This window comes from Ceratosolen solmsi, unplaced genomic scaffold, assembly GCF_000503995.2.
Source record: "Ceratosolen solmsi marchali unplaced genomic scaffold, CerSol_1.0 scaffold7, whole genome shotgun sequence".
NCBI classification, from domain to species: Eukaryota; Metazoa; Arthropoda; class Insecta; order Hymenoptera; family Agaonidae; genus Ceratosolen; species Ceratosolen solmsi.
Genome location: NW_011948413.1, coordinates 7102964 through 7118156, shown reverse-complemented (window position 1 = coordinate 7118156; position 15193 = coordinate 7102964). Strand labels below are relative to the sequence as shown.

At 26.6% G+C, this 15193-nt stretch overlaps 5 protein-coding genes across 6 annotated transcripts; 2 read left to right on the top strand and 3 right to left on the bottom strand.

The window, feature by feature from the left end:
* Positions 1-332: 332 nt before the first annotated feature.
* U2af38 (U2 small nuclear riboprotein auxiliary factor 38) lies at positions 333-2276 on the bottom strand. Its single transcript, XM_011506122.1, has 5 exons — positions 2090-2276; positions 1845-1932; positions 1704-1770; positions 1313-1601; positions 333-704 (listed from the first exon to the last, which is right to left on the bottom strand). The coding sequence occupies exons 1-5, from the start codon at positions 2131-2133 to the stop codon at positions 476-478; spliced, it is 717 nt and encodes a 238-aa protein (XP_011504424.1). The 5' UTR covers positions 2134-2276; the 3' UTR covers positions 333-475.
* A 3124-nt stretch (positions 2277-5400) lies between these two features.
* LOC105367420 (homocysteine S-methyltransferase 1-like) lies at positions 5401-7064 on the top strand. 2 transcript variants are annotated; one of them, XM_011506121.1, is made up of 2 exons: positions 5401-6415; positions 6661-6774. In XM_011506121.1, the coding sequence occupies exons 1-2, from the start codon at positions 5857-5859 to the stop codon at positions 6681-6683; spliced, it is 582 nt and encodes a 193-aa protein (XP_011504423.1). In that variant the 5' UTR covers positions 5401-5856; the 3' UTR covers positions 6684-6774. The 2 variants fall into 2 exon arrangements, with proteins under 2 accessions (XP_011504423.1, XP_011504422.1); XM_011506120.1 differs by having other exon boundaries at positions 5419-6415; positions 6567-7064.
* Positions 7065-8275: 1211 nt separating this feature from the next.
* On the bottom strand, positions 8276-9192 carry MED21 (mediator complex subunit 21). Its single transcript, XM_011506119.1, has 3 exons — positions 9079-9192; positions 8892-9003; positions 8276-8715 (listed from the first exon to the last, which is right to left on the bottom strand). The coding sequence occupies exons 1-3, from the start codon at positions 9118-9120 to the stop codon at positions 8327-8329; spliced, it is 543 nt and encodes a 180-aa protein (XP_011504421.1). The 5' UTR covers positions 9121-9192; the 3' UTR covers positions 8276-8326.
* Positions 9193-9741: 549 nt separating this feature from the next.
* Art7 (arginine methyltransferase 7) lies at positions 9742-13384 on the top strand. The gene is made up of 10 exons (XM_011506118.1): positions 9742-9834; positions 10628-10772; positions 10852-11001; positions 11077-11298; positions 11366-11604; positions 11757-11886; positions 11959-12185; positions 12260-12821; positions 12894-13054; positions 13135-13384. The coding sequence occupies exons 1-10, from the start codon at positions 9788-9790 to the stop codon at positions 13382-13384; spliced, it is 2133 nt and encodes a 710-aa protein (XP_011504420.1). The 5' UTR covers positions 9742-9787.
* Positions 13385-13445: 61 nt separating this feature from the next.
* Positions 13446-14902, bottom strand: Dtwd2 (DTW domain containing 2). The gene is made up of 5 exons (XM_011506117.1): positions 14596-14902; positions 14352-14513; positions 14089-14269; positions 13816-14018; positions 13446-13741 (listed from the first exon to the last, which is right to left on the bottom strand). Exons 1-5 carry the CDS (start codon positions 14679-14681, stop codon positions 13612-13614), a joined length of 762 nt encoding a protein of 253 aa, XP_011504419.1. The 5' UTR covers positions 14682-14902; the 3' UTR covers positions 13446-13611.
* Positions 14903-15193: the final 291 nt, after the last annotated feature.

The following is a 15193-nucleotide window of genomic DNA, read 5'->3' as shown; positions in this document are numbered from 1 at the left end:
TAGATATCATTCAATTATTTAAAACTAATGTTTAAAACCAATAAAATAAAATTCAAATTTAGTAAATCTGATCAATATAATCAATGCAAAATTAAACAATAATTAATTACTTTATTACTTAAAATAACAATCAACACATAAATTCTACAATACAACTGGAATACAGGATTATATTGATGAAAAAAAACAGCTCAGGATTATTGGAATATTTAGTTTTTATCAAAATTTATTCATCATATTCAACTTATTTGGTTGCTCAAATCGTAATACAATTAATTCATCTTTACATTGAAATAATTCTACCTAACATAGTTATAATTAACTAATACACAGTTATTTTTTTGTTTGATAGTATATAAATTATGCATTATTTCTTTGATTTTCTTTATCTATCATAATATCCAACTTAATGAACGTGAAACTTCAAAATAGTTTACTAAATGAATAAAATAATATTAAATAAGTTTTTCCCAAATCAATATCGTCCAGAACGATTATCTCTTCCCTTACGACGATCTTTCGATCTGGATCTACGCTCTCGTGAGCGCCATCTTCTTTTACGATCACGTCTAGGTGACTTAGAGCGTGACCTTGATCTTCCACCCTTACCACCACCTTTATTGCGACTATATAGATAGCGACGCAAATCTCGAGAAATTGGTTTTAAATGCATGAAATTACAGAATCCTGATCTCGTACATTCTCTAGCAACAAAAATATAAATTCTATATTTAACATTTATTATTTAATCGCGATTTGCAAACTACGGCAAAATTTGCAAAATACTATTAATATTTATTACATTGCTATTTTCATATTAAAATTTGTGTTTAGATTATTTGCTGTAGTACAATACGTTTTACCACACCGAATAAAATTTAATTAAACCAAGAAACGGTAATAGGACAATAAACGTGGTAAATAATTAAAGGAATTCAATAAAGTTAGTACATTGATATCTCATCTCGTAGAACTATAAATTTAAAAGAGTAAGTTTTTCTAAATATTACAATCTATTGTTTATTAATTTATTTAATGATTTGAAAATAACCTTATTACAGTATTTCAAAGTACCGTCTATCGTGCATATAATATATTTATTCGAATGTTACAAGTGAAAAAATCAGAGAATGCATTAACTGTTTATTCAGATTGAAATTTCAATTTAAACAAACATATTTCGATAGAAAAGAATATTCAAAAATTTTCTAGCATTTTTATTTTGCATAACCATAATTTTTGTTTGTAAATAGACTTAACATGATTAAAGAAAAAAAAGAAGAAAAAAAATTATAATAAATAATTTTCCTACCCCATTTCATACTGACGACAACAGGCTTCTCGAAAATCTGTTACCGGGGACAATTCAGCATATACAGGTCGTCCACCAAACCATCTATTGTTTAGGTCATTTACTGCTTTTTCGGCATCTTCTTCTCGCCTAAACTTAATATAAACATTACCAACTAGATGATCTCCTAAATTATCACACACATTCATTTCTTCAATTTCACCATATTTATCCTCACATTCAACAAATACATCTTCAAAGAAATTATCATAATGTTCCTGCATTTCTTCGTCTGAGACATTTGCTACCACTAAAAAAACATTAAACATCATATCACAAAATATTATTAATGACTATTTAAAATATCAATTATATTTTCTAAATTAATAAATTAATATTAATTTGTACTTACAATGAGATCCGTCTGCACTTTTCGCTGAATTCTGGGGATTAACATAAAGATTTTGGAGTAAACATGTCTGAAACATTTAACAATTAAAACTATTATTTTCAGGTACAAAATATATCGGTAATACAATTACACTAAAAATACCTGACTAAAAGTTGGTTTGTTATGAATTCTGGAGCATCGATCTCCATGCCTGCATGCACCAATTTTAAAGTAAAACGAACAATTTACCCTGTAATATTAAATAATTATAAAATGCATTCATTAAAAAACATAATTAAATTAATACTATCTAAAACATCAACGTTAAAATATGTTACGAATTTGAAAAGTATCCTCTCATAACCTTAAATTAAAAAGAATAATATTATTAATCATACTTTACTTACTTATCTTTCTCTGTACCAAAAATAGAAGCCAAATACTCAGCCATAATTAAAAAATGATACTTTATATTTTAATAATCTTACTCTTTGCACTTTTGTACAATAACTAAAAATATAAATTGTATACGATCCCAACTCGATTTAAGCGTCACTCTTACACCATTTTTCCTAGCATTTGCTTTACTTTCTTTATCATTCCAAATTCGAATTTCAATAATCTATCACTTTTGCAGTAATAGTATTTTACATCATGGGTTTATTAAACTTGCGTAAAAGAAATCTAGACTCATTGGTTAATATTTCAGCGCTCGATATAAACTACTTTTGTATATCTTAAATAATTACGAATATTTTAACAATATGAGCTATAATTTTATGTATGTGTGTGTGTGTGTGTGTGCGTGTGTGTGAGAGAGAGAGAGAGAGAGAATTATTGCTCTTAGAATAGAAGTATTATAAAAAAAGTACAATTTTTATAAAAAAGGATTCGAGTAATTGTAATGTGCAGAAATTTTACAGATTTATACTAATGAATTAAAAATCTCTCTCTCTCTCTCCCTTAACTATGATTTTTTAACATAAAATTTCTATTCGATATCATATTTTACAAAAACAATTCAATTTCATTGCGATCTGTTTATTGTTTTTATCTGGATTTTATAATATTGTAGCCCGAATATCCGACGGGTATATTAAGATTTTGCAATACTTTGAAAACCTACATCCTTAACAAATTAAATTATATCTTTCGTCTAAAATATTTTTATAAAAAATTTTGCAAAAAATATTTACATTTTTAATGTTGTGCGCTGTTTTTGCAATTAATTGAACACAAGTAATTTATTAATTAGATTTTCATAGAGATTGAAATCACCATAATATGAGCTAAATATCAATAACCTAATCATTTTACGTATGCGATGAATAAATTTTAGTATAAAATCCTCTTACTCAACAGACATATTTGTACGTAACTATCATATACTTTAAATCAAAATTTAGATCAAATAGGTATGAAATTTAATAAAAAACATCATTTCTTCCAATAAGTGGATATAAAAATTTCATTGAGCATACTTTGAATTTGCAAAAAAATCTATTTAAATTATCAATTTCAAATTTCAAATCAAATACAGTTGCTATTCGTTTGTAAGTATTATTATTTCATTTGTATTAGCGCAGATATTTCAAAATTTTTGATAAATCAAAAGTAAATATTTATTTATAACAAATGATCATATTAGATTTACACTTCTTATGATTTGAAAAGAAATTACTTGAAAAATATCTCAAATGGCAATTCCTAACATCAAATATATGCAATGAATATAATATAACGTGATAATATTAATAAAAATATAAACATATGTGGATCTGCATGGTAAATAAATTTTATTTAATCGCTTTAAGGCTAAGAAAGTTATAATTAAAAAATTATCGTCTGTTACTGATATTTTAATGAATTATTAAATAAAATTCCAAATATTAATCAAAACTATATGACCTTTTCTAAATGATTCCCGTCATTCATTCGCAAATGGAATAAACAAGTGGTGATATCCTACGCTATATTTATTTGAAATTTAAATTAGTTATTTTGTTAATATAATATCTTACATATTTATGTATTTAGATAAGATTTTTATTATAATTATTGTTAAAACTTCAAAAGTATGCTCATTTCTTACTTCTTTTCTCTATAGATAAGATAATATAAAGAATATAATTATATTACTAATAAATCAGCGAATTGTATGATATTTTCAATAGATAAATAATTCATTCATATTAGTTCATCAATATTAGTTTAAATAATAATTCTAATTGAAATATTAAAAAATATTATAAATAATAAATAGTTAATTTTAAGAAATTTTAATCGTGAAGATATATTTTTACAAAATATTTACTGTTGCAGGAAGGAATGAATTTAAAAATGATGTTTATTAGGACATTATTAAAACGTTTTATTAAATAATGTATTTACATACTTACCAGCAATTAGCATTGATTAGAATACTTTATAATATATTTATAAATACTTATTCATATCTTAAAGTGTATTTGTAAATTCATATTTATAAATAACAGATAGCAGTGTTATATAAAGAAGTCAAATTTCAAATTAATCCAAAAATATACTTACATTGCGATAAAGCATACATTTATATTTAGTGTGGATACATGAGACAAATTGCAAATATATTTAATATGTCATTATTTTTATATGGTTATATTAAAATTTTTTAAATCTTATTTTATTATAAAGATGAAATTATAGAAAGTGATTTTTCTTAGATTTTATAAGGTCGACTATGTCTTTAATATTAAATTAAAGAAATCAGAAATACTGAATTACTACATAGAGAATTATAATTATATCGCAATTATATTAAAGTTTAGCATAAATTTAAATTAATATTACGGACAATTATTTGAACGCTGTATATTACTTTAGTACAGTTTAATTAGCAAATTATCTGCATTATTAATATTCAAATTTAACTACGTTAAAATCTTATGATATATTCACGAAAGTACTTGTATTAAAAAAATTTAAATACGTTAAATCTTTTATGTATTAAAAATATATAGTGCTAATTAAGATGGTATTTTCAATAAAAACTTTAGACTAACTGTAGAAAATAACAATAAAATCAACGACGACAACAATAGCAATAATAATAATATATATATGTATATATGTATATATTAATAAAATACACGTACATTTGCACCTTAGAAAGAATTTTTAATGATAGGCAAATATTTTTCTTGAAAATAAATATAAATATAAATTTCATTATTTACATTTATCTTTTATTTAATCGTGTAAAATAAAAAATCTAAATTGTGAGAAAAGAAGCTCGTTATTCTTATTACTCCATAATATTAATACTCATAATAATAAATATAATAAACATAAGAAATATAATAAAAAAATACTCCACGCATTAAACGAAAACGTACATACGCGCTTACACGCAGTCACCTACGAAATATTCCTCAGGGTCAAATCGAAGTAAATTAAATTAAATGTATAATTATTTGCTTATATTCGTCAAACAAAAATTTTTAACAAATTTTCATTATCATAAAACAAATAATCATGAGCTAATCATTATTGTCCGTGATTTAATAGATTAAAAAAAGCGTGTGTGCGTAATTAAAGAAAATATCGATTAGATTATAACAATTGGATAAATATTATTAATAATTTAAATTGTGAGACTAATTGTAAAAATTGTAAATAAATTTAATTTCTCATTACGAACGACCAAAATTACGCATTAAAATGACAAAACAGCCAGAAATTATATAATAAGAATGCCTTTCAAGATAGCAATGTTATTATTTCTGATTATAATCAAGCCACCCAGTTGATATAGTAAGATCCATATCGTGTCGAATATTCGTTAAAACGATAAGGTGATAAATTATCTTGAAAGTAATATATTTTTATTTTCATCTTTTGCGCACAGCATTTTCAATACTTGTGCATAAGAGAAAAACGTGAATATTTTACGAATCAACAATCTTTCGGACACCCCGTAAACAAAACTGACGGCAGAGCCATCTTACGACGCACTTAAGCAGTATGAATTGACAGAATGATATGGTTATAATTATCATGTTATATATGAGGCGAGTAATATCAGGATCACGTGAACGCACTTGAACATCCGACGAGGACACAGTCGTCGACTACATTTAGTGTACTGATACACCATACGCATCATCGCTGCTCAGTTGAGTGAAAGTCAACTGCGATGACAGTGGATGTTAAGGTTCTCGATGGCGGCTTCTCGACGCAACTCGCTATGCACGTAAATGATACGATCGACGGTGATCCATTGTGGACGAGTAAATTTCTTTATTATAATCCTGAGGCTATTTATAAGACGCATCTTGACTTTTTGCGTGCCGGTTCCGATATTATCGAGACAAACACGTATCAAGCCTCGGTGTCGGGCTTCGTACGATATTTAAACAAGACCAAAGAAGAAAGTTTGGAGCTCATAAAGTTAGCCGTTGATCTCGCTAAGAGAGCTGTGATACGATATAAGGAGGAAGTCAAGGATCTTGATGTGTCCAATCGAGAACCACTCATTGCAGGCTCAATTGGCCCCTATGCAGCTTATTCGCACGACTGCTCGGAGTATACTGGCAAGTCGTGTAACAAATTTGATTCGATAGAATCGATTATTGATTGGCATAAACCAAGATTCGAGGCACTGGTCAATACTAGAGTTGACCTCTTGGCCATCGAAACAATTCCATGTGCTAACGAAGCCATAGCTTTAACGAATTTATTAAAACAATATCCAGGTAAACGATTGATTATATAATGCATTTCTAATGTATTTCTTTTCCTTTATCCCACTAATCATTTGTGCGCTTATTTTATGTTTGTTTAATTATTCTTGTGATTATTCAATATATTCTTTTATGATGCTTTTATGCTTTAAATGCTTTATAGATATAAAAGCTTGGATATCGTTCTCTTGTAAATCTGATGGAAAAAGTATAGTGGATGGGAGCAATTTTAAAGAAACGGTTTTACAATGCTACAGATCAGTATATCCTGGCCAATTAGTCGCATGCGGTGTTAACTGCCTTACTCCAAAAGCAATGACACCTCTGTTAAAAACCATTAGTGAAAAAGAAATTAATCAATTTATACCTATGGTTGCTTATCCAAATAGCGGAGAAAAATATTCATCTACAAGCTTCACTTGGATTAAAGAAAGTGATTTGCATCCTCCGGAAGAATTTATAAAGGAATGGCTTGATCTCGGGGTTCGCTATGTTGGGGGATGTTGTAGAACTAATACACAAGATATTGAACGAATTTCAGCAGAAGTAAAAAGTTGGATGAAAGCCCATCTTAATTCAACTTAATATCGAATGTAGTAATTTTTCTTTTTGTTTCATATAATTTGATATGTTATTTTTTTCAATTATTTAAACAAGAACGCCATATATAGCAAATATAGTTAGAAAATATATTCATCAATTCAAATAATTAGAATTGAATAAATTAATAAGACATAGGATGCACTTATATAAAACTTATGTTTTATTATTCACAATGTCAATACATACGGTACGTAGGCAGATGTTGAATTGAAAAAAATATTTTTAAATTGCTTGGTCAATGTAACATAATTGTAAAGTTTTGTTTTATAATCTTTGTATTGTTATTTGGAAATTGAAAATTTTTAAGTAATTGTAAATTAAGTAAGCAATGTAAAATAACTTAGCAATACAAATAATTTATTCTCGTTATTGCTACCTTTTTGTGCAATTATATTTTTTATACTTATATAAAGCCTATAAAATAAACTAAAAATCTTTATAAATTTCATCTAATGTACATTATTTTGCAATTGAAGTTAAATTGTAACGATGAGTTGCATTAATTCTTTATGAATATACCTATAAATTATATTTAAAAATGTATATTTGAAAAAAATTGGTAATTATAAGCTTATTTCAAATTTTACTTCTAAACATTTTAAAGATTTATGATTTAAAAATATTTAAAATATATTAAATTATAAATTCAACACAAGTATAACTTTTAATAATTAAACGTTTGTAATGAGATCAAAATTTTGCATTAATATTTTTATAATATATTGTATAGTATTTTTAATAATAAATTAAATATAAGTGTAGCAAATTTATGTTTGTTAAATAAAATAAATTCTCTATTGTTCTCAATAAATATTATCACTTATAATATTATTATTATTATATGAACATATCAACTAAATTTGTAAAATAAAATGATTTTCTATATATATATATATATATATATATATATATATATATATATATATTAAAAACAAGTTTATTTCAAGGTGTATTATTTATTCATATCGATAATGAAAAAATAGAATATTCTTTTGCTTATGCTTTCTTTAACATTTGCATGTCTTAAGTTAAAAATATGATATATTAAAATTATATATTTATATTATTTCACAATTTAAAAATAATTAATAACTTAACTTTATAATACTTATTACTTAGATTTTTCAATTCTATATAAAAATATAAACTAAAGAATTATATCTAAATTTTTTTATCAAACTTGAATTTCTCAATTTACACTTCAATTACCAAAAACAATTTTAATATGTATTTTACAGAAATTTTTGCTAAAATAAATATATTATTGTAACTAATTTAAGGTTATAATATGAAAGATTGCATAAATCGTACTGTATTAATTCACATAGAATTAGAAGATACATCTGGTATTTGATGACTTTTTGTATTCGTATTATTATGAATCTCTTGTTTTACATTAACGCTACTAATAATACTATTTGTACTAAGGGGCTGACTTGGATTAATCACCGTATTGGAAGTAGGATTTTGCATGTCTAGTTGGCTTTGTGCGATATCTTGCAATGCAGCTTGGATTCGTTGTAAAAGTGCCTCACCTTGTCTTACAACCTCCTCGAGTTGCTCAGCCGCCTCTTGATTTTCTTGTTCTAATCTGCTAAGACTTGCTACTTGTAGTTCTTGAGACGATTCTTCGCTAGGTAAACTATCGATCAACGTATCGATATCTTTAGCACATCTTGCAATCAATGTTGCAAAAAGAGCAGCATAATCTATCGTATAAATCGTATCAATAATATCTGATATTAAATAACTACTATTTCCATCATTTAGATATTAAGTAAAATTAATTAAGCGTAAAATTTATAAGATAATCTTCTAAATTTAATTAAGCACAAGTTACGCATCATCAAACATGATCTAAATTTTTAATTTATTATCAATTTACCTTCTTGTGGTTGATTCAGTTGTGGAGTATTGATTCGATCAAACCCTGGAAACTTACTAGGTGTCGAATACTGTTGTAAAATCCCAACGCTATTACAAAAATATTCGGCTTGCTAATATAACAAGCGAAAAATAATTAATTTAATCGTGATGATCAATTGTACAAATAGATAAATTAATTTTATTACCTGATTAATTGTATCCTGTAATTGGGTTAGGCGATCCGCCATTGTAACCTCAAAATTTATATTCTCTTGTGAAAATTAGAGTTTTAAAATAATATACTTATAAGATGCTTCTAATTTTATGCGTTTTATAAAAAAAAAAAAGAAAAAAAAACAATAAAAATATTAATAATCTTTTAAAAAAATTATTTATTAAATTCACTACGTAATATTAATTATTGAACATTCCAACATTATGGGTAAAATGTTTGAGCTCTTATTTACAAATGCCTAGTAATTATATTTCTCAACTCTCAACTTGGCGAACTCCAATAATTTCAATTATGCTAAATGCTTTAATTTTCAACTTAATCAACCGATCTTTGCATTTATTTTAAAAACTTTTTTAAAACGTTTGTTCCATTTCCATATTGTAACTGTAAACAATAAGTCGTTCTGATCTAGACATACGACAATGGACCATAAAGTATGGTTTCTTTGCGAATTGAAATATCTGTGGTTTATCTGGTTGAAGTTTGAACTAGAATACGGCGACTATATTATATCGCGCATAAAGTTTATTAAATATGAGCGAGAAGTTTTTATACTCATTTTGGGTTATTAACAAAATGTATAAAACGATGTCGTGTGTAAATTACAAATACTAAAAATAAAAGTAGAATGCACGAAAATTTATTAAATTTTTTAAATAATTCTAATAAATTATTGCAATATGCTAATACGTAATTGCTTGCTTCTAGATTTTCGGCAAAAATACAGGTAAGAAAGATAACTGCAATGAACTGTAACAACTGTCAATATTGTTAAGACAATCAACAAGTTCAAATAAATCGTAAAAATGTTTTTTCAATTATAATTTTAGTCCAATTAATAGTTTAAATAGCTGATTTGGAATGTTCGATTGCAATAAATTTAACGGTGATAATATTAAGATAAATGAGTAAATAGTAATATTAAATCGAATAAAAATTACACTAAATGATTTTCTAGAATTTTTTATTAAAGTAGTCATGGTTTAAAAATTATTTTGAGTATATTAAGATATTCGTGAGATATATCTGCAAATATATAGGAATTGTGCACTAATTAAGCTTAAATCTTAACTGTCACTCTTTATAAACAATTATTTAAATATTTTAACAACGTAAATTTTCAACTTGCCACTTATCATTTATTACTTTCTAACAATTATTGATATGCTCCAAATAAGAAATTTTGAAGCCTAACGGCCGGCGCTAATATCAAGTTTCGAAAAGGAATCGGTGTTTATGTTTCCACGTGTTTTTAAATTGAGTCGAGTATACTTAAATGGTAAAATGTATATTAGTTATAATTGCAAGTTGTGGTTAAATTATTGTTTATATATTTTTTAAAATGTATTATATATTACTTGTAGTTACGTAAAAATAAAAATAAAATTATTTAAGTAACCTCAATATTGTATGTTTACATACGGGAATCTTAGTTAAAAAGAATGTATATATGAATATAAATAGATATATAAATGAGTTTGAATAAATTTGTGCATTAAAATATTTATACATATATTTAGATGTATGTGTAAAATGAGTATTTTTACTCAAAATATAAACCCAATCACTGGTCTTACCAGTTGGGAGGAAAGAGATCCAGATTATGATTATTATCAAGAAATTGCTAGATCAGCTTTCGCTGACATGCTGCATGATCATGAACGAGTTTGTATTATTTTCAATTCTGATGTTCGCCAATCCATAACTATCATATTATATTTTTAACTGAGATAATTACTTTCAGAATTATAAGTATTATTTAGGGATAAAAGCTGCTATTGATAAAAAGCATAAAGCAAAGGAAGAGGCCAATGTTTTAGATATTGGAACTGGAACTGGTTTATTGTCGATGATGGCTGCCAAATGTGGTGCCGATAGTATTGTTGCATGCGAAGTTAATAAAAAATGTGTTTATTATATTTTCTGTTAATAACATAACTAATTAATGTATTATTATATTATCATTTAGACTTTTAAACCAATTGCTGAATGTGCCAAAAGAATAATAGATAAGAATGGCTTTAGCAATAAAATTAAATTGATTTATAAAAGGTCTACCAAGTTAACGGTTGGAAAAGATGGTGATTTATTGAAACGAGCCAATATATTAGTTACAGAAGTATTTGACACTGAACTTATTGGAGAAGGTGCACTTTCCACTTTTAAACATGCACAAGATTTTCTTTTAGAGGTATATATTTTATAAAATCTCAAAACTCGAATAACAATTTATACTTAACAAAGAAGTGTAATTACAGAAAGATAGTATTGTAGTACCTAGTAGTGGAACAATTTGGGTCCAAGTAGTGGAAAGTCATTTAGTCAAAGGCTGGAATAGAGTCAATCCTATAAAATATAAAAATAATGAAGAAAATTTAATCGAAGCTCCAGACATTACACAAGTTTGTTCCGGAGCATCTGCAGTTCATGATATACAACTTTCACAATTACCAGAAGGCTCCTTTAATACACTTATAGAACCACAACCTATTTTTAAGTAATTTATTTACTTTTACTCTTTGTTTGTGTTTGTGTTTGTTTGTGTGTGTGTGTGTGTGTGTGTGTGTGTTTGCGTGCGTACGTGGCGAGTGTGTGTACTTGAGATATAATTTATATTTTATTTCTTGATTTTTAAATTTATTATCATAGATTTGACTGGACTGGTAAAATTCCATTAAAATTCAATGATAATGTTATTTTACCCGTAAAACCTATTGCCAAAGGCATAGCTCATGCTGTTTTTATGTGGTGGGATTTAAATATGGATATGGATGGTCAGGTATTTAAAAGAAAAATTATATTTATCAATTTTTTTATCTGAAAATCTTTTATAAATTGATATATTTTACAGATCCAATTGAGCTGTGCACCAGTATGGGCACATCCAGATGCTCAATTTGATCTTAAAAATGGCGAACATTTTAAAAATGTAGTTGACAAGATTCCTTGGAGAGATCATTGGATGCAAGCTATTTATTATCTACCAAATGACTGTTACTTATCTCCAGAAAAAGAAACATTGCTAATAGGTTCGCACGATGAATACTCCTTCTGGTTCTCATTGAATAATGAGCAAAAGTAATTTGTTCTTTTTTTTTTCAATTATTATTTATTATATCATGTTTGAAAAACAGATTTTTGTTTTTTTTTAGAAATGCAATTGAAGATTTTAAGAGGCCAATATGTGAATGCTGTGTACATTTAGCATTTTCTAGAACGCGAATCGGTCAGTGGAATGATGAAAATAGGACTCATAAATATTTAGAAGCACTGCGCAAAAAAATAACTCCAGATTTGGTGTGCCTGTGTCTCACCGATACCTCACTTTTAGGGCTATCAATTGCAAAAATGGGGATTAAAAAATTATATTTACTTGAAACTAATTCTTTATCTCGAAAAACAGTTAAAATGTTTATAAGTAAAAACAATCTTGATGATATTGTAACAATTATTGATTCAATCGATAATTTACCATCAAGTGATAAGATAAATTTAGTATTTGCTGAACCTTATTATGTTACTTCAATTCTCCCTTGGGATAATTTACATTTTTGGTACCTGTCATCTAAATATTCTTCTCCACATATTACATTTATTCCAAAAAGAGCTGTAATTAAAGCAGTGCCTATGGAATTTAAGGATCTTCAAAAAATACGAGCTAATTTAGGGATCTGCGAAGGTCTTGATATGACCGTTTTTGATAATTTGGTACAGGTACCATTAAAAGAACATAATTTAAGCATGAAACATTATATTTTTATGTATTGAGTAATAATATATTTCCAGTCTTCGAGTGTCAAAACCGATAGCCCCGTAGAAGCTCAACCTCTTTGGGAATATCCAGGAAAATCTCTTAGTTTACCATTTACAATAGCAGAATTTAATTTTAATGATGACGTATACAAGCAAATACGAATCAACTCATTTCAAGAAATTCCTTTTATTATGTGAGTGTTTTTTTAAATTGAATACTAATTACGAAATTGTAATAAAATTACATGAAATTATATTGTTTTGCTAATGAAAGTGATGGAGTTTGCAATGGGATTGCAATTTGGGTCAATTGGGATCTTGATGATGATATAGTTGTAACATCTGGACCAATTGAAGAGATAATTCCTGGATCAAGAATATCATGGGATCCTTATACAAGACAAGGCGTACAATTATTTAGTGAAACTGTGCACGTTACAAATAAAAGTATTCTTATGTCATCATTTAATTTTAATCCTGAAGAAGGAAGAATTCAATTTAATTTTGAATTGAAGAATAAATAATAACAAAACATTTGTGAATATATAAATAGTTATTTAGGGTAAAGTTTAAAAATATCTAGTAAAAATTTAATCGTCAGTTTATTACCCATGTTAAATCCTGTCACATTGGTACTAGACAATATCATTGTTTTTTATTATTTTATTTAAAAAATATATTTCTTAATATTTAAGTCTTAAAATAAAATTTTTAAGTATTAAAAAGATCATATTTTCTTATAACACGTTCGCTAAAAAGAATTATCAGGCAGTGTCCTTAATTGTTTAGCAAGTCTTCTTCCAATTAATTTTGGGTAACTTTTTTGTTTTATTAAAAATTCTTTACTCTGATGGGTTACCGCACCATTTTCTAATTGATATCTAAAATTATCTTTTATTAACTTCAACCTTCTTAAATATTGAAATTAATAAATTCATAGAACTGGATTTCTTACTTGCATAAGTAATGTAGCGGCCCAAGCATTTCATCTTTTAGCCAAGGTTTATCTTCTAAAATCGAAAGCGCAAGTGCACCACTCTCAAGGGTCGAGAGGCAACCTTCCGTAGGTTGCGTTCTTATAACATATTCACTAATTGGGACATTAACAAGTTTGCAAGATCGAAGTTTACTTAAAACTGAACTCGAGGTATATATTGCCTGTAAGGTACAATAAAATTGCTCTGCTTATATTTATCTCTCTATTATGATGTACTTTTTAAAAACTAACCTTAGCTTGAGGCCAAGTTCCATCCAGCAGAACTAAATTATAAGGATTCTGACCATTTATTCCTACAATATTTAATTCATTTAACGGTATTGCTTTAGAGGATGGATATAATAAAATAGTATTTGGATCATTTAGAATTTCAGCTAGGCCATCATGTTTCGATGACGGAAACTTTTTACCACTACAAAATGTTATTACCTAATAAATTATTCATTTTATATACCTTTTGATATTTAAAAAATTATACTGCCCAATTTTCTTACCGAAATGTAAGGCATTTGCCAGAAGCCAGAGATAACGTTAACATTGGAGCAGTTCGCAAGCATCGTTTAACTTCTGCCGGATGTTGAAGAATAATAATTCTTGAAGATGGATGCAACGGTGTCTTTGGTAAACCAGGACACCAACAAACTCCTTTTGGTCTTCTATTAAATAAGTTAATAATACATTTTATTCATAATTTATTTTATTTCATAATCCTGATCCAATTTTACCGTCCATACTAACTTGCATTGAATACACTTATCTCGCATCTGAGGTGGGTCAGCAGAAATATTCGAAAGCTCGTCCCAAATATCACTCTCGCCTTCCATTTAAAAAATCAAATAAAATATTTATTTACAATACAAACAACATTAAACTAAACAGTTTACATTCTAAAGCCGCACAGCTGATTCAAACCACATTATATTTCTACGAGACCTGGCGTTGGAAGCGCTACTGCACGGAAAATTTTCCAATTGATTAATCTACTTTAGACTTACCGTCTGTAGATTCGTCATTATATGAACATAACCAATCGCTGTTATATTTATATTACTTATAAAGCTATATCAACATATTTTTTATTTAAACCATGTCATTGAAAAATTTAAGCTACTTCTTATTTAAATATTATTCGTTTGATTCTATGATGAATAATTTTCCTTGTTTATAAAAATATGTTCCTTTTTTTCTTAAAAAATAACCTTAAATGAGAATATACCCATACAAAATCAACAATTAATTATTTTTCATTCTTAAAAATCTGTGATTTTACAAAATTTTTATTCTCATAGATTAATAAAAGCGTAATCTCAAAGTCATGATATTACTCGAATACAAA